Below are 26,926 nucleotides of genomic sequence, written 5' to 3'. Positions count from 1 at the left end.
TCCCCTTCATCGGTTGCGACAACAGAAACCCCAACTCAGACTTCCCTAAATCATTAAGGTATCTTTGATTGGCCAGGTGCAATGGCTCACATCTGTAATCCCAGCATTTTGGGAGGCTGAAGCGGGGGCATTGCTTGAGGTCAGGAGTTTGAGAATAGCCCAAGTAACATTTAAAAAAAAAAAAAAAAGAGAAAGAAAGAAAGAGAAAGAGAAATTAGCTAGGTGGTAGCATGAGCCTATAGTTCTAGTTACTCAGGAGGCTGAGCCGGAGGATTCCTTGAGCCCAAGAGTTGGAAGGCTGCAGAGAGCTATGTTTGTGCCACTGCACTCCAGTCTGGGCCAGCGCGAGACCCTGTCTCTAACAAAAAAAGATATATTTTACTTAAGAAGCCCCATGGTAGAGCAGACTCCAGAGACTCAACTAAGCCAAGCAAAGATCCTGATTTTCTTCATCTCAGCTCTGTCATCCTCAGTGTGGACTTCATTATCACACCATACCAAGGCCTGATCATGTCTCTAGGCCTTCTTAGGAGTGAGAGAATCTTCATTAGAAGCCTCCTAGGCCGGGCGCAGTGGCTTACGCTTATGATTCCAGCACTTTAGGAGGCTGAGGCGAGCAGATCACCTGAGGTCAGGAGTTTCAGACCAGCCTGGCCAACATGGTGAAACCCCGTCTCTACTAAAAATACAAAAATTCGCCAGGTGTGATGGCACACACCTGTAATCCCAGCTACTTGGGTGGCTGAGGCATGAAAATCACTTGAACCTGGGAAGTGGAGGTTGCAGTGAGCTGGGAACGTGCCACTGCATTCCAGTCTGGGTAACAGAGCAAGACTCTATCAAAAAAAAAAAAAAAAGCGTCCTAGTTCTGAACACAGTGGCTCACACCTGTAATCCCAGCACTTTGGGAGGCTGTGGCAGGAGGATTGCTTAACCTGAGGAGTTCAAGACCAGCCTGAGCAACATAGCAAGACCCTGTCTCTACAAAAATATAAAAATAAAAAAAAGAAGCCTCCCACCTCAACCTGAGCAGACTCGTTGACCAGGACTGGGTCACATGCCCATTCTGTGGCCAGGACATTTGGCACGAGTCAGTCATTTGAAGGTGGAATTGACTCCTGTCAAGAAGTTGCCGCTGGGATGTACTGGTCCAGATGATGGAGGAAGCAGCTTGAGTTGCAATGGAGATGAATTCATTGAGGATCCTCTATCCATCTGGCCCCAGGAGGCCTCGTTGGTGGAAAGAATGACGGAACGCTGGACCATCTCAACTGTTCCCTGGATCTGGGACTCCCAACCAACCCCAGAAGCGAAGAACTCATCACGGAAACCAAAATAAGATTGTTTTATTCCAATTCTGAAGCACAATAGTCCGAACAATTCCCTTCCCCTGCTGGAGACTCTCCCAATCCCCAGTGCCCCCCCACCCTTCAGAAGGCGAAGGGGGTCGATGTCTCCAGGTCTCAAGAGAAAAACTAAAACCACGCCCCTTCCGTTTCTTCTCTACCCATCTCCTAGGCATTTCCTTTGTCTCATCTCCGATTTTTCTTCCCCCTCCTACATCCTGTCCCTTCCTCTCCTGCTTCCCCCAGCTTTTCCTCATATCTTCATTTCTGTCTCTTCATTTCTTGTCCTCTCTCCTCCATTTCCGGCTCCCCTTTCCATCTTTTCTCGCTTATCTCCTCTCCTTCGTCTGTCTTCCGTACTTTCTCCCTTTCCCCGTCTCCCCCTGCGCTCCCTAGATTGGCCAGTCTACTCTTGCCAGACACTCCCCGGATCATCATCGCTTCCTCCCCCTCCCCCCAGCTCTGCCCCTTTCCTTCCTTCTGCCCCAGCCTGACCCTGTCTACACCTCTCACCACATGCTTCCTCTCCAGAGGGAAGCCCTCAGAATCCGCCCTGGCCATCAACACCTTCCCCAGCTGTGGCTCCAGGACCTCAGAGACCACTGTCACCTTGCCCTTGGACCCAGAGAGGCAAACTGCCATGAGGAGGTCCCTGGATGACCCAGGAGGTGGCCAGGGGGACTGGAGTGGTCTCCTTGGCCTCAGCCCTATTATCTTTGGGATCGAAGAATGCCCTCCGACCCTCCCGGTGGAGGGTGGTGGGCAGAGGCATGAAGGGTCAGGGCTCTGGGGCTCTCCCCCAGCAATCCCTGAGCAGGTCCATGTGGAATAAGGCTGCCCCAGTGAGGAGGCGCGCTGCAAAGAGGTGTCTGCAGGGCAGACGGCGGGCGGCATGGATTGAGCAGCTGCAGCGTGTCAGGGCCCCATCCAGGAAGAAGTCCGAGGTGCCGTCCTTAAGGGCAAAACCGGCTCCGGTCCAGTGGAAACCCCGGGTCCCATGCTGCCTAGCAAAGGCCAACTCCTCGGCCACCAGGTCTGCCAGCTCTGGCCCGCAGGCTGCTCGGAATTTGGCCAGGGGTTCCCAGTCCACCTCCTCCTCTCCTGGGGGCCGGCAAAGCCTCTTTGGTTCCCTGGGGCCATCTTCGCCTCCTTCCTGCAGGCCGTCACCTGCAGCCAGGTGTTCGCTCCTCACCACTGCCCATTCTGGGCTGCCTTCCAATACAGTCCCCACCGGGGTGCCACACACGACTCCATTCCCCAGCCCTAGACACCGCCCTCCCGCGTCTGCCCACTCCATCCCTCGTCCAGCTCGGCTCTTGGGGCCCACAGACCGGGCTCCCCCTCCATCTCCATTCTCCACGCCTGTGATCCTCGTGTCTCCCAGCTGGACCAAAACGATATCCTCCAGGCCCCTTTTTCTTTTGGCTCCCACCCTCGCTCCCCTCTCCTCTGCAGTCTCTGGCCCTCTCCTCCTCTCATCTTCCCACTGGGGTCCCCTTGGGTCTCCGTTCTCAGGGGCCAACTCCAGGGACTTCTCCAAGGGGATCCCCCTCAAGTTTCTGACCTCCAGCGCCCTCCCCTTCTCTACTTCTGACTGTGGCCCCTTCCATTCTGCCGTTCTCAGTCCCCCTGCCTTTTCATCGTGCAGCTGCGCCCCCCTCCAGGGGCTTCCTTCAAGACTCCTGACCCTCTCATAGTCAAACTGGGTCCCCCTCAGGTCGGTGGTCTCCAGCGCCCTACCGCGATCCTCCAACTGGGCCACCCTCCAGGTATATCCTTCCAATCCTCGTAGCGCCTGGTCCTCCAATTGGGCCGCCCTCCAGACATAACCTTCCAGTCCCCAATCTTTCTCACCCTCCAACTGGGGCCCCCTCCAGTCCCTAATCTCTGGCCCTTTCAGGTGCCCTTTCTCCAACTGCGACCCTCTCAAGACACCTCCTTCCAGTCCCCTCGGCTTCTGATTCTCCGACTGGCCCCCTCTCCAATCTCTGATCTGCAGCGCCCTCCCCTTCTCACCTTCGAACTGAGCCCCGCCCCAGTCTCTGGTTTCCAGTGCTCTTGCCCACTTCTTCTCCATTTGGGCCCCCCTGCAAATACTTGCTTCTTTCGAAGCCTCTCCCCAGTCGCCTGTCTCCAGGCCCCTCACCCTCTCGTTCTCCACCTGGGGCCCCCTCCCCGGCTCATCCTCCAGCCACGGCTCCCCGCCATCGGGCCCCTCGGGCACCGACTCGCCGGCCGCGTCGGCCCACTGCATGGCCACTAGGTCGCGAAGGCACTGTGCCACGCCACGCGAGGGGCTGAGACGGCGCAGCAGTCGCCGGCGATGGCCTCGCACCAGGGCGCACGCGTCCAGGTCTCGGGCCGCCTCGAAAGCGCGGAAGCGGACCCACATGTCGCGGCGGGGCTCCCAGTTGCGCTCGAAGTAGTCCACGAAGGCGGCTGGGCCGTGGGCGTGGAGCTCGGCCAGCGCCTCGTCGTAGGCGGCGGGCGACGACGCGCCAGCCAGGCGGCACAGGCGCGACCACAGGCCGGGGTCCTCGCGGCCGGCGCCGCCCAACTCCTGCGCCTTGCTGAAGAGCGTCTCCAGGCCCTGCGCGCGGCAGATCTGCACGCGCGCACAGGGCAGCAGCTGGCGCACTGCAGGCAACTGCGCCGCCACCTCGGGCCCGGCGGTGAGGCAGCGCACGCGGCCCTTGACGTCTGGTGCACTCTGCAGCAGCGACGCAAGTGCGAAGCGCAGCAGGCTCGGCGTGCCCGGGCGTGCCACGCAGCAGGCAGCCTGGCGCGCACGGCCCGAGCCGTCCACGCACAGCACGGCCAGCAGATCCAGCGCGCCCTGCAGCCCCGGCAGCCGGTCCACCAGCAGCATGCGCGGGAAGCGCCGCAGCAGCGCCCTGGTGCGCGACGTCAGAAAGAACACCGTCTCCACCACTGCCTGGTCTTCCACGAACACCAGCTTCACCTGCGGGCGGGGGCAGGGAGGCAAGGAAAGAGGTCAGAGGATGCTGGGGTCTCCCCGTCCAGCTCCCCGACCTCGGTTTCCCCTTCTACGGAAATGGGAACCCATTCATTCTTGCCTGCATATGCATTTATTCTTTTGACCGGCAGGAGGCAGTGCAGAGAAATGGTTAAAAACAGACTGGAGCCGGATTGCCTGGATTTGAGATCCGGGCACCACACAGCTATGTGATTTTTTGCACATGACACTTTTAGCTTCTCTGAGACTCAGTTTCCTCCGCCGGAAGCTGGCTATTCATTCCTCCGTGTGCTGAGAGGCAGTCTAGGTAGTGGGTCTCAAAATGTGGGCCCTGGACCAGCAAAATCACTATCAGTTCCTGGCACCTTGACAGAAATGCACCTTCTCGGGGCCACGTCAGACCTATTGAGCCTGAAACTCTGGGAGCGGCCCCGGCAATCTAGTTTGACAAGCCCTCCAGGGGACTCCTATGCATGCTTAAGTTAAGGATGACTGGTCTAGTGGTAATGAGCTTCGATTGTGGAGGCAGATCATTTAGCTTTGAGTCCTACCCCCACCACTTCTGAACCTGGTAATTTAACCTCTCTGTGCCTCAGTTTCCTCCTTAACCTCCATATTCCCTGATTCTCCCTTCTAGAAACTGAACATTCCTTTCTCCACGCACTGAGAGGCAGGACAATGGTGAAAAGCGTGGCCTCTGAGGCCAAGATCCCTGGGCTGAGATCTTGGAGACGCTTCCTCGCTGTGTGCCTTTCTGCCAACTTCCCTAACCTCCCTTTCATTTGTAAAGTGATGATAATAAGAGCATCTCTGTGATTGGAAAAATGAGATGCAGTCAAGCATTTAGAACATTGCCTGGTACATATAATATTACTGTTACTACGTATCAACACATAGTAAGTGTTCTGAAAGTGGTCATTATAATTATCATCTCTGTTCAAACACCACGTCATCAAGGTCTTCTCTGACCTTCCCAACTAAGCAAACACCCCATCTCTCTCTGGCTCCTTCTGGCCATGGCACTTACCACCCTTTGGCAAGTCATATCTTCATTTGCTCATCTGCCCATTGCCTGCTTGCCCTCCTTAGGATGTAAGCCCCACAAGCACAGGGACATTCCCATTCGGGATGGTCTCTCTTGGCCTCTGCCCTATGTGGCTCTTCCCTTTGCTGATTTTATTCTGCATGCTTCTGCTGTAATAAACTGTAGCCTTGGCTATAACAGCATCCCTGATGCTTTGAATGGTACCTGCCCCAGAACAATGGCTCAGTACATCCTGAGTGAGGGAACTCACACGAGGGTGTGCAGCCATGTCCAAGGCCACATCTGTAGGGCAGAGGTTCAAGGATCAGACTCCTGGATTTGCCTCTTATTAGCTGTGGGACTTTGGGCAAGTGACTTCCCCTCAATGAGCCTTGGTTCTTTGTCTGGAAAAATGGGGATGTCTATTTAACAGGGTCATGGATGGGCTAAAATGAGATCACTCCTGGCCAACGCATGGAAGGACACCTGGGGTGCATCAGATCTCAGCGGTTCTTACTGTCTGTCTCAATCTCTCAGCAATATTCAGCACAAGTCTACATGGCTGACCCCAATAACGACTCTGGACACCAAGGCCCAAGTAAGTGTCCTTGGCTGGCAACACATCATTGTTGTCACACGTCATTGGTGGGAGAATTGAGCACTGTCCACGGGACTTCACTGAGAGAGGACATCCGGCAGCTCATGCTGGTCTCTCTTGGCCTCTGCCCTATGTGATGCTGCAGGATAATTAAGGAATCAGGGAGACTGATGGGGTCGCCCTATGTGGCTCTTCCCTTTGCTGGTTTTATTCTGTATCCTTCTGCTATAATAAACCATAGCCTTGACTATCACAATTTTTCTGAGTTCTGTGATTCCTTCTAGTGAATCATGGAAACTGAGGGTGGTCTTAGGGACCCCCAGCTATACCAGAGGAGAAACTGGCCCGAGGCCGTGGCACTAACAAGTGGTGATGCTGGGATCCAATGGACCCAGACCATTAGGAATGATCGGAAACGAAAGCAGTGGGTGGGAAAACATGTGTGGGTGGCATTTTAAGGGGTAGGGTGACATTCGATGAAGGCGGGGCTAGGTAAATGAATACTATTTTTTTTTTTTTGAGACAGAGTCTCACTCTGTCGCCCTGGCTGGAGTGCAGTGGCGTGATCTTGGCTCACTGCAACCTCTGCCTCCCGGGTTCAAGCGATTCTCTCTCCTCAGCCTCCCAAGTAGCTGGGATTACAGGTGCCCACCACCACACCCGGCTAATTTTTGTACTATTAGTAGAGACGGGGTTTCACCATGTTGCCAGGCTGATGAATACAAATATTTACTGAGAAAATATGATGTGCCATGTGCTGGCTCAGGCACAGAGGAGAACAAATGAGACACACCACGGAGTGAGAGGAGACAGCCCGCAGGTCAAGGATAAATAAATATAAAAAAGAAGGCTTTGGGTGTGCAAAGCACACATGAGGTAGTTTCTCTGCACCAGGCACATTTCCAGCAATTAATCTTTCATCCTCACAATATCCCTGTAAGACAGATACTATGATTATCACCCCCTTTTTCAGATAAGGACACTGAGGCACACAGGGCTTCAGTTGCTTGCCTGGAGTCACCCATGTGATTTGCAACACCAGGTGAGCTGGGATTTGAGCCCTCACAGCTTGGGTCCAGGGCCTCTTGTTCCTGACCACTCTACCCTACAGCCTTCCAAAAAGTGACCAAACAGCCCTGACTTAGGCACACAGTGGACAGCAGTGCATTTGGCAGAGATGGAGAAACCCACGGAGGAACAGATTTTGAGGATGTGAATGAGTACAGGTGTCCTTTCAGACAAATTGGTAGCACGGGGAAGCATCTGTCATAGACGGCAGATTCCACGAACATGAACATCAGAAACCATGCCTTTACTACTTTCCATTCACACCTCTTCCGACACGTGAGTAAATCCTCCCTTTTTCATGTGATCAGAACGATACTATTCACCAAACTGCCCCCCCCAAAAAATTGAAGGAATAAAAATAATAGCTAAGGCTGGGCACAGTGGCTCACGCCTGTAATCCCAGCACTCTGGGAAGCCGAGGCGGGTGGATAACCTGAGGTCAGGAGTTCAAGACCAGCCTGACCAACATGGTGAAACCTCATCTGTACTAAAAATACAAAAAGTAGCTGGGCCTGGTGGTGTGCACCTGTAATCCCAGCTACTTGGGAGGCTGAGATGGGAGAACTGCTTGAACCCGGGAGGCAGAGGCTGCAGTGAGCCAAGATTGTGCCACTGCACTCCAGCCTGGGTGACACAGAGAGACTCCATCTCAAAAAGAAAAACAACAACAACAAAATAATAGCTAAATATTGAACATATGCAGGGCTTTCTACTTTCTGAGCACTATTCCTCCCATCCTACATACACACACACACACACGCACACACACACTGTACCTTAATTCTCACACAACCCCAACAACCCTATAAGATAGTGTTATCCCCATTTTACAGATAAATGAAATAAGGTTTGGAGAGCGTAAATAGGTTGTTCATAACTTGTTCTATGTCCCGTAGATAGTAACGGGCACAGCCAGAACGTTCATAAAGCATTCAGCACCTATCAATACAAATAAAATCAAGTCACCAAAATCAACACCCCAAAAATGGCTTGATGTAAAAACAGGCTATATGGCATAGAAAATATTCCCTTTGGAAGCCATGAAAAGCTAGAAAAGCTGAAACTGAACTGCAGGAGGCCTGTGTAACTACAGAGCAGGGGAAACACGAGCCCCATATTCAGACAGGGCTTTGGGCGGCCCTTGATGAAACAGCCCTATGGTTCTGCTTGCCAAGAAATTGCAGTTCTCCCTCTCCTGGGCACTTACTAGCATTGTACCTCCCTGCCCCCTTGCAGGTAAGCAGTGTCATGTGACTTGCTTTGGCCAATGAAGTGTGAGCGGGAGGGAGCTGAGGCATCACATCCAAGGAGAAGCCTTCACAGCCACCCCTGCCACATACAGTTATTACCTTGGGATGAATGCCCATCCTCCTGGGTCCCAGAATGGCCCAGATAAACAGTACTCCCTCAACATCCCACGGTGGCCACATAGGTGAGCAAGAAATAAAATTCAATGAGTTCAGCCACTGAGATTTGAGGGCTGTTCATTATTACAGCAAAACTCAGGCCATCCTGACTCACACAGCCTCAAGGCCCTCTATCACTCACCCTCTAATTTTTCCTTTGAGGATAGAAACAAATGTGTTTAGTATGCTGGGACTGTTGCCTATTTTTCTTTCTTTCTTTTTTTTTTTTTGGTGTGTGTGTGTGTTTTTGTTTTTTGTTTTGTTTTGTTTTGAGATGGAGTCTCAATCTGTCACTCAGGCTGGAGTGCAGTGATGTGATCTCGGCTCACTGCAACCTCTGGCACCTCCCCCCCAGGTTTAAATCATTCTCCTGCCTCAGTCTCCCAAGTATCTGGGACTACAGGCACCCACCAGCATGTATTTTGTATTATTTATGTATTTTTAGTAGAGATGGGGTTTCACCATGCTGGCCAAGCTGGTCTCAAACTCCTGACCTCAAGTGATCCACCCACCTCAGCCTCCCCAAATGCTGGGATTACAGGTGTGAGCCACTGTGCCCAGCTCTATTTTTTACCTTCTTTTTTAGAATTAATTATTTGAATATGCAAACATCCACATGGTCCAAAAGTCAAATAATGTAAAGTGATATGTAAAAGGCCTTACTCCCACCTCTTTAGTCTAATCAGTCTGCTTCCATTCACTATTCTACCCCCATCCACAGTTCTTGGTATTCTTCTAGAGTTTCTTTATATGAATATAAGTAAGCATACCTATAATTCTTATTTTCTCTATTTTATAGATAATACAGCATATCATGTACAGTTTTGCATTTTGCTTTAACTTAAAAATGTGTTTGAGAGATCTTTCAAAATAGTTCCTAGACGTGTTCACATTTTTTTTTTTTTTTTTTTTAGGACAGAGTCTCGCTCTGTCTCCCAGGCTGGAGTGCAGTGGTGCAATCTCGGCTCACTGCAAGCCACCCCTCCCTGGTTCACGCCATTCTCCTGCCTCAGCCTCCCGATTAGCAGGGACTACAGGCACCCACCACCACACCCAGCTAATTTCTTGTATTTTTAATACAGACGAGGTTTCACCGTGTTAGCGAGGATGGTCTTGATCTCCTGGCCTTGTGATCGGCCCACCTCGGCTTCCCAAAGTTCTCATTCTTTTTTAGTGCTGTGTAGTAATCCATGGATGGATATACCACAGGTTATGTAACCATTACCCATTGGAGTTTGGGTTGTTTCTAATCTGTTGCTTTCACAAATAACAATGATTAACCTTGTAAGTAAGTCCTTCCACATCTGTGCAACTACATCTGCAGGATAAATCACCAGTAGTGGGATTGTGGGCCTAAGGGTGAGTGTTCTTGTCATTTTGATAGATAGATATTGCTAAATTGCCCTCCACTGAGATCATACCAGCTGCCCATCGAGTACATCGAGTATTCTTTTTTTTTTCCGAGACAGAGTCTCGGTCTGTCGCCCAGGCTGGAGTACAGTGGCGCAATCTGATCTCAGCTCACTGCAAGCTCCGCCTCCTGGGTTCACACCATTCTCCTGCCTCAGCCTCCCAAGTAGCTGGGACTACAGGTGCCCGCCACCACGCCTGGCTAATATTTTTATTTTTTTGTAGAGACAGGGGCTCATTATGTTGGCCAGGCTGGTCTTGAACTCCTGGGCTCAAGTGATCTGCTCGCTTCAGCCTCCCAAGGTGCTGAGATTACAGGTGTGAGCCATCGCACCTCTTATATCATTAGTATTACACATTATGAGTTACAGATTATAATATTAATATTATGTTATCTATTATGTTATATTACTATTGTATTATTAATATATTAATATAGAACTCTCTCAGTAGATTTTATAAGTGAAAAAAAAGGTGAAACTTCTGTGTAAGAGTGGTGGAGTGAACACCTCTCTAGTTTCACTCCCTCTTGAACCTCAAGTACATCTATTTTTAAAATGGCTTTTTTTTTTTTTTTTTTTTTTTAAAGACAGAGGCAATATGACAGGGATAGAACTTTGGAAACTGGAAAGCAGCTGGACATGCTAATCCCACCCCACCGCCAAAACCCATGAATCCTAAGCCAGCAATTGGGGGATGCTGAGAACCAGTAGCAAAGTCCTCAAAAGGAGTTGGCAACACCAGGTCAGTTTTGCGGAAGGCAAAATAAAGATGAACTGAGGGCTGTTTCAGCAGCAGCTAGATCTCCAAATCCCATTTCCCCTCTCCCTTTACTCTTCCTCCATCCCCAGTTATGGGGGTTTATTCTGTAGACAGGACGAAACACAAAGGGGCCGCTGGCTTTGGGGACATCTGGCCCATCTGAAGATGAGGGAGGGGGATTCTGAATCCCAAGTAGGGACTGAGTGAGTCTTGCTGGCTGAATGCCCGACAGCTCCCTGCCTCTGCCCGGGTGGCTCCCAGAAGCTGGCCTTGGCAGCCTGGCCTTCACCCCCCGCCAGGAGGCCGGAGGAGTTTTCTCAGGAGGATTTGACCAGCCCCAGAGGAAGAACAAAAGATGGTGACATCTGGCACTCTCCAACATATAAAGCAAGATGCAAAACAGTGTGTACAGGTCGGGTGGGTGCGGTGGCCCATGCCTGTAATCCCAGCACTTTGGGAGGCCAAGGTGAGTGGATCACTTGAGGTCAGGAGTTCGAGACCAGCTTGGCCAACACGGCGAAACCTCGTCTCTGCTAAAAATACAAAAATTAGCCAGGCTTGGTGGTGCACGCCTGTAGTCCCAGTTACTCAGGAGGCCGAGGCAGGAGAATCACTTGAGCCCAGGAGGTGGAGGTTGTAGTGAGCCAACAGCATGCCACTGCACTCCAGCCTGGGCGACGGGAGTGAAATCCTATCTCAAAAAAAAAAAAAAAAAAAAAAAAAAAAAAAACCCAAAACCAAACAAACAGCATGTATACAAACAGTCAGCCTGGGTGACTGGCTGCCTTGCTGGGGGTGGGGGATGGGGGGACAGAAAGAGGAAATAAAGTTAAAAATACAGACATGCAAACTGACCTTTATATGTACAGATCTGTGCTGTCCAATCCAGAAGCCATTAGCCACATTAGGTTGTTTACATTTCAGTAAATTAAATGACAAATTCAGTTCCTCAGTCACACTGGCCTCATTAAGTATTCTATAGCCATGTGTGGCCAGCGGCCTCTGGATTGGACAGTACAGATAAGAACCATTTTCTTTCTTTTTTTTTAGACAAGAGTCTCACTTTGTTACCTCGGCCAGAGTGCAGTGGTGTAATCTCAGCTCACTGCAACCTCTGCCTCCTGGGTTCAAGCGATTCGTGTGCCTCAGCCTCCCGAGTAGCTGAGATTACAGGCACCTGCCACCATGCCTAGCTAATTTTGAATTTTTAGTAGAGACCAGGTTTCGCCATGTTGGCCAGGCTGGTCTTGAACTCCTGACCTCAGGTGATCCACCTGCCTCAGAGTCCCAGAGTGCTGGGATTACAGGTGTGAGTCACCATGCCCAGCCTGGATAAGGAACATTTCTATCATTGTAGAAAGATCCACTGGGCAGTGCTGGTCCATAGGATAGAAAGCGAGATATGATTTATAAGCTGCTAGTAACTCTGGAGGGGAGGGGACCTGGGGGACAGGACGTGACAAGAAGACTTTTCACTACATACCCTTTTTAGAACCATGTGAATGTATAACATATTCAAAAAGTAAATATTTAAATGTTGCTTCACTAATCTGTCTCTCCTGTCCTAGAACTTCTTCCTCCTTTCTTTTAAGAGTATTAAGTGGCTGGGCACAGTGGCTCATGCCTGTAATCCCAGCACTTTGGGAGGCTGAGGTGGGCCAATTGCCTGAGGTCAGGAGTTCAAGACCAGCCTGACCAACATGGAGAAACCCCGTCTCTACTGAAAATACAAAAATTATCCAGGCATGGTGGTACACGCCTGTAATCCCAGCTACTTGGGAGGCTGGAGGCAGGAGAATTGCTTAAACCCAGGAGGCGGAAGTTGCGGTGAGCCGAGATCGCGCCATTGCACTCCAGCCTGGGCAACAAGAGCAAAACTCTGTCTCAAAAAAAAAAAAAAAAAAAAAAAAAAAAAGTATTAAGGCAGGCCAAAACACAGACCCAGGAGCCAACCTTGGTTTAGCCTAGATTCCAAGACAGGCTTCAAAATGGAAAGACAATTCCCCTTTCAGGGAAGGCTGTGATTTATGAATGAGCTGCTTTGCACAGGAACAATCCTGCAGAGGGCGGTTTCAGGGAAGAAGAGCTGAGGCTTATGTATGTAATGGTGGGCAGTGGATGAGAGTTACTAGGTCAGTAAAGAGTAGCGGAGTAGGAAATGCATGTGTGTTTGTCCCCACAGTGAAGGCCATGGGTCTGGATCCTGGCTGTGTGGGTCCGAAGCCCAGCTCTGTCACTAAATAGCTGTGTGACTTTCAGTCAGTTACTTGACTTCTCTGTGCCTCAGCTTCCTTATCTGTAAAATGGGGATGAGAATGGTGGACTATTTCTTCATAGGGCTCAGGTGAGATTAAATGAGTTATAGTATGTAAAGCACTTAGAGTAGTGCCTGGCATATAGTAAGTGCTTGATAAACATTAGCTAAAATTATTATTATGTCGTGACAGAGGCCTGGGCTTGGGCTGGTGGCTTGAATCAGGGCTTCTTACTGGGCATGAGATGAAGACAGGAAGAGTGTGCCAGAGCTGAATCTTGACTTCACCCTGCCTTGGGACCTCTTCCACACCCAAGGGAGACAAAGGCACAGCCAGGAGAAACCAGTTCTTTTCCCACTTTCTCATCTTTCTTTCCTTTTTAAACTTCAAGTTCACCCCAAACTTGAAGTTGGATTAAAGTCGCAGAGATTCCTTATGGAGCAGCAGCCATCCTCACTGTTCCTCCAACACAAGCTTGCTCGTGCCTCTGGGCCTTTGCACTGGCTGTTCCCTCTGCCTGGAACTCTCTTCCCTCTGATGACAGAATGAGGGTCCCTTGCCTCTGTTCCATCTCCTCTGCTTCACCGTCATTTGCTTAAAGAGACCTTCCCTGACCAATTCAAACAGCACCCTTAGAACTGTCCCGCTCCAAGCCCTGGCCTTTTTCTCCTTTATAATACTTATCGCTCCATCACATCACAGGACACAGCACTCTTCCTTTTCCTAATTCTCCATCTGCGTGGGGGGTTCGGGTGTGTTCTCCCCTTGTGAACGTTCACCAAACTAAATATTTATCATTTGTGCATTTTCTATTTGTGTAATTCAATTTTTTTTTTTTTTTAATTTAAATAGGCCTGGCGTGGTGGCTCATGCCTATAATCCCAGCACTTTGGGTGGCCAAAGCAAGAGGATCGCTTGAGTCCAGGAGTTCGAGACTAGCCTGGGCAACATAGGGAGACCCCTAACATCTCTACAAAAACTAAAAAAAATTAACTGGGTGTGGTGGTGCACGCCTGTTGTCCCAGCTACTTGGGAGAATGAGGTGAGAGGATTGCTTGAGCTTGGGACATCGAGGGTGCAGTGAGCCGTGATTGCAACACCGCAGTCGGCCTGGGTGACAGTGAGATCCTGTCTCAAAAAAAAAAAAAAAAAAGATTTTTTAAAAAAAAACGTACATAGCACTTGCCATCACTGTGGCTCCTCTTCTTGCTAGCACCCAGCCCCTAGTGATGCTACATCACATTTGGATGTGTTTGTTGGTTTCTCCCACCAGAACTGCAGTGGCATTCTGGCAGTTACCTCTGCAAGGCAGCCAATAGCCAAAGGTGGCTATTTAAATTTCAGTGAGTTAGAATAAATTCAGGCCAGGCGCGGTGGCTCTTGCCTGTAATCCCAGCACTTTGGGAGGCCGAGGCAGGTGGATCACGAGGTCAGGAGATCGAGACCATCCTGGCTAACACGGTGAAACCTGTCTCTACTAAAATTACAAAAAATTAGCCGGAGCGGTGGCGTGGCCTGTAGTTCCAGGTACTCAGAAGGTTGAGGCAGGAGAATCGCTTGAACCCGGGAGGCGGAGGTTGCAGTGAGCTGAGATCATGCCACTGCACTCCAGCCTGGGCAATAGAGCACTCCAGAGTGAGACTCCGTCTCAAAAAAATTAATCGATTAATTAATTCAGTTCCTCAGTGTACTGGACACATTTCAAGTGCTCAATAGCCACGTGTGGCTGGGGGTGCAGAATCACAGAACCTTTCCATTCTGGAAGAAAGTTCTACTGGGCAGCACTACACTAGAAGGTGAGCTCTCTGCAGAGAGAGACCACGTGGGTCTCCTTTGCTGCTGTATCCCCAGTGCCTCCCTAAGTACTTAATGAATGAATGAACGGATGAATGGAGGAAAGGAGTGAAGGGATGAGAGGGCGGATGAAGGAATGAATGACCCACAAGTCTTCAGCGTGGCTCTCCCCCGCCCCCGCCCCCCTCCTGCCTCTCCCGAGACCCCACCTTGGCCTCGGGGTCCGTGCGGAAGAGGCCCTCGAGCACGTGCAGGGCGTCCAGAACGCCGTGGTCGCGGCCCTTGCAGTAGGAGAGCAGGCGGCGCACGTCGGCTGGGGCCACGAACTGCTTGGAGATCTTGTTGGTGGTGCGCACCGGCAGGCAGGCGTTGGCCAGCAGGTGGCCTGGGCGGAAGTAGTAGGCGAACTCCAGCGGGCAGGCCGGGTGCGAGTGGGTCAACTGGCACTCCGTCACCACGAGGCGGTCCCGCAGCGGGCTCAGCTTGACGATGATGAAGGCCGGGCAGCCAGGCTGGGGGGGCCTGTGGGAGGAACCACCACCGCCCTGGTCACATCACTCTGCTGCCCTCTTCTTTCTTGCCACTCACCTTTTTTTTTTTTTTTAAACTAAGAATTGTTTCAGGCATAGAGAAGAGTAGAGGGCCCTAAGAATATGCCAGCTGTGTGACCTGGGGCAAGTCACTTCAAGTCTCTATGCCTCAGTTTCCTCATAGGTTAAAAGGGAGGTCCTACTCATCATACCTTCCTCATAGGATCGTCATGAGCATGAAAAGAGTTAATATAAGTAAAGCACCTACACGGTGTCTGGAATATGGCAAGCAGTAAGTGTTCACCAAAATTCTATACCTACCACCCTGAGTTCTGTCAAAAGTGAGTGAATGTTTTATTGTATTTACCTTAACTTTTTTTAGAAATAAAAAATTTCAGCTAGTCCCATATCTGCTTCTGGTTTAGCAATAACATCGAAAGTTGAGGCCTTCTGTGAATGCTGCCCTAACAAATTCTCCTCCTTCACTCTGTCCCCAGAGGCAGCCACTATCAAAATTATCTATTAGCATTCCATGTATATTTTTATGCATCCATAAACAATGGGAGGTATGTTTCTCTGTTTTAAAAGCATTGTATATGTGAAGAAGGACTCAAACTCATTAGTCATCAAGGACATAACAAATTAAAATCCTAAGGAAATGACACTACACATCAGCAGAATGGTCAGACAAAAGAGACTGATAACATCAAGTGTTGATGAGGACGTGGAGCAACTGGAACTCTCACTCATCACTGATGGGAGCGTGAAATGGCACAAGCACTTTGGAAAACTGCATGACAGTATCTACTAAAGCAGATTTTATGCCACTCCTATGACCCAGTGGTGCCACTCAAGACAAATGGGCATCTAAAGATGTGTACGAGAATGTTCACAGCAGCACTATGTATATTCGCCAAATACTTGAAACCTAAATATCCAACAATAGAATGAGAAAATAAGTTGTGGTATATTCCTAAAGTAAAATGCTAATCAGCACCAAGAATGAACACACCATTACAACCTCCAACAACATGGATGAATCTCACAAACCTACCAATGAAAAAAGCCAGACATGAAAGAGAAATGATGATATGATTCCCATTTATAGAAAGTTCAATAGCAGGCAAAGTTAACTTCTGCTGTTAGGAGGTTAGATAGTGGTTACCCTTAAGTGGTTAACCCTGTAAGGGGGCACCAGGAGGTTTCTTGGGACTGGACATATTCTGTTTCTTGTTCTGGGTGCTGGTTACCTCTGAATTTTATTTTGGGAAAATTCATTCAGTTGCACACGTATGACGTGTATACTTTTCTGGATGTGTGTTATATTTTTTAAAAGTCTACTTAGAAAAAACTTTGTTTTTGGCCGGGTGTGGTGGCTCATGCCTGTAATCCCAGCACTTTGGGAGGCTGAAGGGGGACAGATCACCTGAGGTCAGGAGTTCAAAACCAGCCTGGCCAACATAGTGAAACCCTGTCTCTACTAAAAAAAAAAAAAAAAAAAAAAAAAAAAAAAAAAAAATTAGCCAGGCGTGGTGGTGAATAATAGGCTAATGGGATTACACCTGTAATTCCAGCTACTTGGGAGGCTGAGGAAGGAGAATGGCTTTAACCCGGTAGGCAGAGGTTGCAGTAAGCTGAGATTGCACCACTGCGCTCCAGCCTGGGTGACAGAGCAAGACCCCGTCTCAGAAAAAAAAAAAAAAGAAAGAAAAAAGAAAACTCTTTGTGTCTGAGCATTGTGGTAGGAAGAATCATGGTTACCCAAAATGTTCACATCATAGTCACTGGAACTGTACATACACTGCCTACCATGGCAAGAGGACCTTTGCGGGTGTGATGAAATTAAGGGTCTTGAGATGGGGAGAGTGGATTATCCAGGTAGGCCCAAATGTCACCACAAAGGTTCTTATAAGGGAAGGAGGGAAGTAAGAGGATCAAAGTCAGAGAAAGATTGAAAGATGCTACTCTTCTGGCTTTAAAAATGGAGGAAGAGCCAGGCACAGTGGCACTTGCTTATAGTCCCTGTTACTCAGGAGGCTGAGCTGGGAGAATCACTGGAGTTCAGCCTGGGCAACATAGTGAGACCCCTATCTCTTTTTAAAAATTGGAAGAATGGCCAGGCACGGTGGCTTATGCCTGTAATCCCAGCACTTTGAAAAGCCAAGGTGGGCAGATCACCTGAGGTCGGGAATTCGAGACCAGCTCGACCAACATGGAGAAACCCTGTCTCTACTAAAAATACAAAATTAGCCAGGCATGGTAGCGCACACCTGTAATCCCAGCTACTTGGGAGGCTGAGGCAGGAGAATCGCTTGAACCCAGGACGCGGAGGTTGCGGTGAGCTAAGATCTCATCATTGCACTCCAGCCAGGGCAACGAGAGCAAAACTCCATCTCAAAAAAAAAAAAAAAAAAAGGAGGAAGAGGCTCCCATCCAAAGAGCATGGGTGGCCTCTAGAAGTTGGAAAGATAAGGAAGGAGATTCTCCTTAGAGCCTCCAGAAGGAACACAGCACTGCCAACGCCTTGATTTTAGCCCAGAGACCTATATTGGCCTTCTGACCTCCAGAACTGCGAGATAATAAATTGGTATTGTTTTAAGCCACCATGTTTGTGGTAATTTATTTGAGACTAAGACAAGCATCCCACCCTATAGATGCCTTTCCAGCTGGCTTTTCACTCGGATTTTGAAAACTGTTCAGTTTCATTCCTTTTACTGCTGCCCAGTGTTCCGCTCCATGACTCTGCCATCTATGATGGTGTTTCCAGTTCTCCTCTTCTGCGAATGCCGCTTCCATCACCCCAATGTGTGATACAACACTCTCTTACACATCTCTTTATGTGTGTGAGCAAGAGTTTGTTGAGGACAGCGGTTCCCATTACATGAAATTAACATAGGCAGTTGCAACCAGCACTGTAGAAAATGAAATAGGGCCGGGTGCAGTGGCCAGCACCTGTCATCCTAGCACTTTGGGAGGCTGAGGCAGGAGGATTACTTCACTTGGGTCCAGGGGTTCGAGACCAGCCTGGGCAACATAGCAAGAGCCCTTCTCTACAAAAAATTAAAACATAAAAAACCAGCCAGGCATAGTGGCCCACACCCATAGTCCCAGCTATTCCGGGAAGCTGAGGCAAGAGGATCACTTGAGCCTGGGAGTCCGAGGTTATGGTGAGCTATGATGGCATCACTGTATTCTAGGCTGGGCAACAGAGCAAGACCCTGTCTCAAAAAAGAAAATAAAGAGAATAGAAAAAAAAAATCAGAGTGTATTTCTCTGATAATAGTATTTAAATCGGTATCTGATTTCTGAAGAGGGTTCCGTGTTTCTCCATGTGAGGTAATATCAGCATTTTTTGGCAGATTTTATGTTTATACAGCAGGGGCTGCCACACATTTTCTGCAAAGGGCCAGGCAGTAAACGTTTAACATATTCTGTTGCTATATTGCAAACGAAGCCATAGACAATATGTAAATGACCAGGCATGGCTATGTTCCAATAAAACTTCATTTATAAAAATATGCTACAGGCCGGGCGCAGTGGCTCACGCCTGTAATCCCAGCACTTTGGGAGGCTGAGGTGGTCAGATCATGAGGTCAAGAGTTCGAGACCAGCCTGACCAACGTGCTGAAACCCCGTCTCTACTAAAAATACAAAAATTAGCCAGTTGTGGTGGCACGCGCCCATCGTCGCAGCTACTCAGGAGGCTGAGGCAGGAGAATCGCTTGAACCTGGGAGGTGGAGGTTGCAGTGAGCTGAGATTGTGCCACTGCACTCCAGCCTGGGCGACAGAGCAAGACTCTGTCTCAAAAAAAAAAAAAAAAAAAAAGGTTGCAGGTTGGGATTGGTCCAAGGGCTTCCTAGTTTGCTGACCCTCGTAACACAGACTGCCCATGGCCTGGCATGTAGTTAAGAAACCCTGGCTCCCAGGTAGTAAATACCCGAGTAGCACACCCCCCAAAACCCTCCTGTGTTTTTTTCCAAATGGCCCCCCAACTGGGTAATTCGCCCCAGGATCCACCCAGAGAAATGCTTAAATCCACCAGTATAAATGCTTAAAAATTTTCTTTGTCAAATCAGAAGAGCACTCTTGACACACTCCTTTTTTCCTACATGCACGAGGTAAAGAAAAACCCAGAAGCCTGCTAGATTTTAAAAATCGAAATATAGAGTCCGAGACTTTATGCCTTATTTAAAGTAACAAGGCTAGGCACAGTGGCTCATGCCCGTAATCCCAGCACTTTGGGAGGCGGAGGCGGGCGGATCACCTGAGGTCAGGAGTTCAAGACCAGTCTGGCCAACACGGTGAAACCCCGTCTCTACTAAAAATACAAAAATAAGCTGAGTGTGGTGGCGGGCGCCTGTAATCCCACCTACTCAGGAGGCTGAGGCAGGAGAATCACGTGAACCTGGGAGGTGGAGGTTGTAGTGAGTTGAGACTGTGCTACTGCACTCCAGCCTGGCGGACAAGAGCGAGACTCCATCTCAAAAAATAAATAAATAAAGTAACAAAATGCAAATTTAGAAAATTATTCAATGTGCAAATAAACATCAATAAAATAAACCTACTGCCACCACGTGGTATCAGATGGAAGCAAAGAAAATTCCAATGTGAAGCCATGTTTGATCTATCAAGACTGCAAGTTCATGGAATGTTACCCGGTTCATTTTTCTAGGATAATTCATAGGCTTTTGTGAAACCCTTGGTCTGACTTCCTTCAGCCTAGGTGTTTCAGGCCCTAGAACAGCCCCGTGCTCCGCCTAGGTCACCTCTTCTGTGAAGCCATATATCTCGCCAGAGAACAGCGCCTCCTCTGCAGGGACCCAGAACCTCACATAACCACCTACTAGTGCTTCAACACACCATTTTGGCAATCTCTCCAGCTATCCGGAGGAATAATGTCATCCCCCGCTAAATGCAAATTCCACATGGATAAGAATTTTTGTCTGTTTATCTCTGTGTCATCAGCACCTAGAATAGTACCTGGTGTCTGGAGGTATTCAGTAAGTGGGTGATGATTCAACGACTGTGTCATCTACAAACCCTGGCACACCCACTCTGGGATATGGTCTCCATTCCACCAAAACCATCCATCACCAAGTCCTACCCGTCCACGTTTCTTTCCATTTCCACAACCTAGGGTAAGTTCTTCCCTCCTTCATAAAACATTCCTCTCCCTTTTCACCTAGTCAACTCCTACTCATCCTTCAGGCCTCACAGCCAGCATCGCCTCCTCCAGGAAGTCTTCCCTGACCACATCCAGGCTAGGGAAGAGTCTATCACATGTAGGGATTTTATTTATTTATTTATTTATTTATTTATTTATTTATTTATTTACTGGAGACGGAGTCTCACTCTGTCCCCAGGCTGGAGTGCAGTGGCGCAATCTCGGCTCACTGCAACCTCCACCTCCCTGGTTCAAGCAATTCTCCTGCCTCAGCCTCCTGAGTAGTTGGGACTGCAGGCGCGCACCACCACGCCTGGCTAACTTTTTTTTTTTTTTTCTAATTTTTATTTTAGTAGAGATGGAGTTTCACCATGCTGCCCAGGCTGGTCTCAAACTCCTGAGCTCAGGCAATTCACCGGCCTCAGCCTCCCAAAGTGCTAGGATTACAGGTGTGAGCCACCGCGCCTGGCCGGGATTTTTATTTATGTCCATCTCTAATGTACACTCCCCACAGAAATCCCAGCATCTAAAAACACCATCTTGCACATTGCAGGGGCTCCCAAAAACCTCTTGGGTGAAGGGACAGATAGGCTGGTGCCCAGAACCAACACATCTTTAGAGGACCCATGGCACAGTCAACCCTCACAATGAGGGTTGAATGATTGAAATAAAGATGAGGGGAGGAGAGAGAAAGAGAAAGTGAGAAACAAAGGCAGGAGGGTGGTAATTAAAAGCATGGGCTTAGTAACCAGAATGAGGGTCCAGACTCTGGTTTTCCTTCTTAGCAGCTGTGTTATCCTGGGAACAATCTTTTAAGTATTCTGTGCCTCAGTTTTCTCACCTGGAAAGTGGGGCTAATAGTAACACTAGGGTCTCAGTCTTTTTGAGAGGGTTAAATAAGAAGATTAAATTACATAAAGGGGTTAGAAAAGGGGCTAGTGCATAGTAAACAATGCAGAAATAGTAGCTGCTATTTTCAAAACTTTTTTTCAAGGACCTGTTGCTTTGCTTTGTTTTGCCTTCCACTTACCCATTTACTCATTTTTTTGAGACAGAGTCTCACTCTGTCATCCAGGATAGAGTGCAGTGGCACGATCTTAGCTCACTGCAAACTTCACCTCCCGGGCTCAAGTGATTCTCCTGCCTCAGCCTCCCGAGTAGCTGGGATTACAGGCACCCACCATCATGCCCGGCTAATTTTTGTATTTTTAGTACAGATGGGGTTTCACCCTGTTGGCCAGGCTGGTCTCAAACTCCTGACCTCAGGTGATCTGCCCACCTCGGCCTCCCAAAGTGTGGGGATTATAGGCGTGAGCCACTGCACCCGGCTACTCATTTATTCTTGATCTTTCAGGTTTTCGAGATCTTTGTGTTTTCAAAGGCTGGCGTGTATTGAGAAAGGCTGAGCAATTCTGTTCCAGGGAGGGAAGTGCTGAGAGAGAGGGACAGGGGAGGAACTGGAGCTGGACAGCTGAAGCTGCCGCAGTGGTGACTTGGAGAGAGTCACTGTGCAACCTCTGGCGAGGGGGAAGGAGTGGCCAGGAAGAAAGTTCTTGTCTGGTTCCCTGCACCCGCAGCCCCAGCCTCCTCCTTCGCGTCCGTTCTCTGTCCCCAAGATCGTCTCCCACGTGGCCCCAGAGGGATCTTCCTCCACCCAGAACTGATCCTACTCACAGCCTTCTAGGGCTCCCCACCACCCCCCAGATAAAGTCTCAACCTCTGAACTCAGCCCTGCCAGGTCCAGGCTTTGACGCCACTGCAGTCTCATTTCCTGCCTTTCCTTACATGCTAACTTCTCCAGCTTGACCTCAGCCCGTGGGCTGTCCCTGGGCTGTGGCACTGGAAGGGCTCTACCTTGAGCAGCTCAGGAGAGTTGGGGAGTTAGACGTGATGGGTCCAAGACATCATTCCTGAACTGGCTCATCAACCACCTGCTCCCGCACTCCCCATTCAGAGACCATCTCATCATCTACCCGTTCCCAGGAGTGTACCCAGGGCCCTGTCCTCGCCCCCTCCACAGCCCTGTCTCTCCTGCTTCTTGGCTGTCTCTGATATTGGTGGAGCACTTGGGACAGTACCAGCACATAGTAAACCTAGTGCATCTGTTAGCTCAAATACTATACATACATAAACACATCAACAAAATTCTTCAAGGTTCTGCTTACTGGCCACCTCTTCCAGGAAGCCTTCCAGAACCACCCAGTAAACTTTCAGGTGGAGCTGACCACTCCCTTTGTATCCTCCTCTCATCTCCCCCTCAATCTCGCTCTGACTACTACGGGCCACTATCTACAATTTTTTTTTTTTTTTTTTTTTTGTCTTTGTCTACCCCATTAAGTTCTGAGCTGTTCAAGGGCTGAGATCAGCCTTGGATTCCAAATGTCCAGTGAAGAGCATGCACGTAGTAGGTGCTCAATAAGTATTTGTTACATCGGATTGGGTTCTGTTCATAGGTTTCAGATTAGGCCTGAGCTTCTTTGAGCTTCTTGCAAGCTCTAAAGTTCTAGGTTTCTGGGTGATGTGTGTGTTTGACGCTGTTCCGCTTTCAGATCTCCGAGTCTCTGTTTCTAGAATAAGTAGTGAGAAAAAAGGGGCAAGAATGTATCTCACAATACATATTTAAATAACTACCGGTGAAAGAGCTGTTAGAGCGTGCTTACTCCGTGCTGGACATCTCTCTGAATAATTTACCTATGAGATAGACACTAGTATGTCCCCCGTTTTCCACATGAGGAAACTGAGGCCACAGAAAGGTGTAGTCACTTGCTCAACAGCATCCACCAAGTATCAGCAGTGCAATGGCCCAGGATTCATGCTCTTGAATCCCGTAACAGCTATCACTTAACCAGCCACCCCATGTTCCAGGCACCAGGGTTATACGTTTTTCTCATGTATGATCTCACAGTATCCTCACAATGGCCCCATGAAGTGGGTATCATAACCCCATTTCAGAGATGAGAAAACTGAGGCTTGAAGATGTGAAGGTCCATTGCCCAAAGTCACCCATCCAGGAAGTCGTGGAGCATGTCTCAGGCAGCCTGAAGGCAGAGCCCGTGTTCTTAAGACCTCTGCTCTTGTCTACAGCGCCTCAACCAAGGGTCTCAAACTCACACACCTACGGGGCCAGGCAGGCAAAACAAGCAAATGACAGTGGTAGGCATGAGGCAGCAGAGACTGGCAGGGTTTGGGGCAAACCTGGGCAGCAGAGCCCCATTCAAGAGGGGTGGCCGTTTGCCAGTTGAAACATGGGCTCACCTCTTCCGGCGTTCCAATGGAAGCTGGAAACCTAACATTGTGTGGGGAACAACCCCAGTTTAAAACTGGGGTCACACCAGGCACTATGGCTCACGCCTGTAATCCCAGCACTTTGGGAGGTCGAGGCAGGTGGATCACCTGAGGTCGGGAGTTCAAGAGCAGCCTGGGCAACATGGTGAAACCCTAAAAATACAAAAATTAGCTGGGCATGGTGGCGGTGCATGCCTGTAATCCCAGCTACTCAGGAGGCTAAGGCAGGAGAATTGCTTGAGTCCAGGAGGCTGAGGTTGCAGTGAGCAGAGATTGTGCCACTGCACTCCAGCACAGATGACAGAGCAAGACTCCGTCTCAAATAAAATAAAATAAAATAAAATAAAATAAAATAAAATTGGGGTCAATATGGCTGGGTGTGGTGGCTCATGCCTGTAATCCCAGCATTCTGGGAGGCCGAGGTGGGCGGATCACCTCGGCCTCCTTGAGGTCAGGAGTTCGAGACCAGCCTGGCCAACATGGTGAAACCCTGTCTCTACTACAAATACAAAAATTAGGTGGGCATAGTGGCACACAACTGTAGTCCCAGCTACTTGGGAGGCTGAGGTGGGAGAATCTCTTGAACCCAGGAGGCGGAGGTTGCAGGGAGCCGAGATCACACTACTGCACTCCAGCCTGGGCAACAGAGTGAGACCCCGTCTCAAAAAAATAAAAATAAAAAATAAATAATAAATAAAACAAAACTGGGGTCCATTAAAATACCCCTGGCCACCTGGGTATAATTCTGGCTCTCCTGGATTTCTCACCTGCCCTTCTTTGCAGCATTGCACAGTTGTAGGGAACTACCTATGAGCTTGTTCTTTTAATGTCAATCTTCCTGTCCAGTCAGAAAGTACCAGAAGGGCAGGGATTTTTGTCTCTTGCCCGACTCCAATGCTCCAACTAGAATATCCCCAGCCCACAGCATGGGACCTGGCCCCTTATTCACTGAATAGATGGATCCTTTCCTTTATCCTGTGGCTTCTCTGCAGTTCAGTCTCCCAGTCTCTGTCTCCCAGTCTTTGTCATGTGTACAAAACCTGGCTCTTCTGTTTCCCTGGCTCTCTCTGGTGTCTCTGCCTCCATGTCTCCATGTTTCTGGAATTTTCCATGACTTTTTTCTCCTCTTGGGGTGTGTGTGTTTTATGCTCTGCCTCTCGAAGTCTCTATTAAATTCTGTAAGTCAGGCCAGGCACAGTGGCTCAAGGCTGTAATCCCAGCACTTTGGGAGGTGAGGCGGGCAGATCACCTGAGGTCACGAGTTCAAGACCAGCCTGGGCAATGTAGTGAAACCCCATCTCTACAAAAATACAAAAATTGGCCAGGCGTGGTGGCGCGCACCTGTAATCCCAGCTACTCAGGAGGTTGAGGCAGGAGAAACAACGCTTGAACTCGGGAGGTGGAGGTTGCAGTGAGCCGATATTGTGCCATTGCAGTCCAGCCTGAGTGACAGAGCAAGACTCTGTCTCAAAAAACAAAACAAAACAAACAAACAAAAAAACACACAAAAATTAGCCAGGCATGATGGCAGGTGCCTGTAGTCCTAGCCACTCGGGAGGCTGAGGCAGGAGAATCACTTGAACCTGGGAGGTGGAGGCTGCAGTGAGCCAAGATGGCACCATTGCACTCAAGCCTGGGCGACAGAGCGAGACTCCATCTCGAAAAAAGACAAAAAAAGTCTGTAAGTCGAGCCCACACCATCTCTTGCTCCGTGAGTGTCTTTATCTCTCTAGCTCCTCTTCTCACTGTCTCTCGGTACATGTCCCTCCTTGACTCCCGCCTCTTTGCAAGGTGTATTTGGCTGTCTCAGTTGGCCTCTCTCCCTCTGCATCTCTGGGTGGGGTGTTCTCTGCCCGTCTCCCACCCGCACCCACCCCCGGTGCTCCCCTTCCCCCCAGCAGGACAGCGCTCAGGTTCACGCACCCCACGGCGGGCCGGCTGGGCGCACGCACGTCCTTGCACACGAGCCGCACGTAGCTGTACTTGAGCACGTCGATGAGTGTGTAGAGCGGGGGCGCACTGGCCCAGCGGCAGCGCGCCAGGTGCATAGAGCTCTTGACGAAGAAGAGTGCCAGCCGCTGCTGGCACCACGCGTCGAAGAAGCGGCTGAACTCGGCCCACGAGAAGAAGGCCCGCTCCCGCAGCTCCTGCTCCTCCTGCCCCGCAGCCGTGCCAGGTGGGGGCTCCGGCCGCTCCATCCTGGGGGCCTGCGTGGAGGAGAGGAGAACAGGTGGATATCAGACCCATTCCCACTCGGGGTATCTCATCTACCCCATTCTCGGCCTGCCCCGTCGGTGCTGGTGCCTCTATCGAGGTGGGTAGCCCGGGGTCGGACGTGCCTGTTTTTCTCCAAATATATAAATATAAACTTCCACCCTATCTTTGACCTCCTCCCACCGCCTTATCCCTGGTTCACTTGGAGCCTGTCATCTTGATTCCTAATTCCAACTCGCCTCCTCTTCCGCAGATGTGACCCTTAGGTACAGTTGAAATCCCGTCTCCCAAAATATGACCCTTAAGCTCCGCGGTGGACATCTCCTCAAATGTGTTCTCCAATTCCAGCTAAAACCTCCTCCCCTTCCAGCTGTGTCTCTCACCCAAGAGTAACCTCTAGCGCTCATAATCATCTGGAACTCCTCCTTCCATGTGTCAACAGTTGGCTGTAACCCCTCCAAAGACGCTCCATCTCCAGATGTGCTCCCACACCCAGGCCCCGGACCCCTCACCCGGTCACATGCTTCATGCACCTGTGGCTCCGCACTCCCCAGATATGTCTCTGGCGTGCAGCTGTTGCCCCTTCCCCCGATTATGACCCTATGGCTCGCCACATGCAGCTGTGGCTGGGGCTTCCCTGAGACGCTCTCATCTCCAGATGTGCTCCCCACATGCAGTTATCGACACTTCGCCTACAGGTGTGTGCCCCACTTGTGGCTAGTTCTCCTTGGAAGTGTCAGCAATATTCACCTGTGGTCCCCTGCTCCTCAGATGCGGCCCCCAGTCCAGCTGTGGGCCCCTCCTCCCAGTTACACCCACCATTCCCCGCAATGTGCATCTTCGTTCTAGACATGGCCCCTCGTCCTCAGATGGGCTCCTTCACCCCAGATGCTCCCCCCACGTCCAGCTGCGCGTCTCCCCTCGAGCAGCCCCATCCAGCCTGCTCCCGACGCTCCTACTCCCCGCCCCGCCCGCTGCTGCACCTTCCAGCCCCGCCGTCCCACCTAACTGTGCCTCTCCCCTCCCCAAGATGTGCACCCTTCCCGCCCCTCCCCACTCACCTACCCGCCCCGGAGCGGCGTCCACCTCCCA

At 50.0% G+C, this 26,926-nt stretch overlaps 1 protein-coding gene across 1 annotated transcript; it reads right to left on the bottom strand.

Moving 5' to 3' along the window:
• Positions 1-1,329: 1,329 nt before the first annotated feature.
• ZSWIM9 (zinc finger SWIM-type containing 9) lies at positions 1,330-26,918 on the bottom strand. The gene is made up of 4 exons (XM_025365826.1): positions 26,896-26,918; positions 25,544-25,827; positions 14,850-15,162; positions 1,330-4,308 (listed from the first exon to the last, which is right to left on the bottom strand). The coding sequence occupies exons 2-4, from the start codon at positions 25,816-25,818 to the stop codon at positions 2,125-2,127; spliced, it is 2,772 nt and encodes a 923-aa protein (XP_025221611.1). The 5' UTR covers positions 25,819-25,827; positions 26,896-26,918; the 3' UTR covers positions 1,330-2,124.
• Between the last annotated feature and the right edge of the window lie 8 nt (positions 26,919-26,926).

This window comes from Theropithecus gelada, chromosome 19, assembly GCF_003255815.1.
Source record: "Theropithecus gelada isolate Dixy chromosome 19, Tgel_1.0, whole genome shotgun sequence".
Classification (NCBI taxonomy): domain Eukaryota; kingdom Metazoa; phylum Chordata; class Mammalia; order Primates; family Cercopithecidae; genus Theropithecus; species Theropithecus gelada.
The sequence above is the reverse complement of the archived record's forward strand: the minus strand, read 5'-3'. Positions and strand labels throughout refer to the sequence as shown.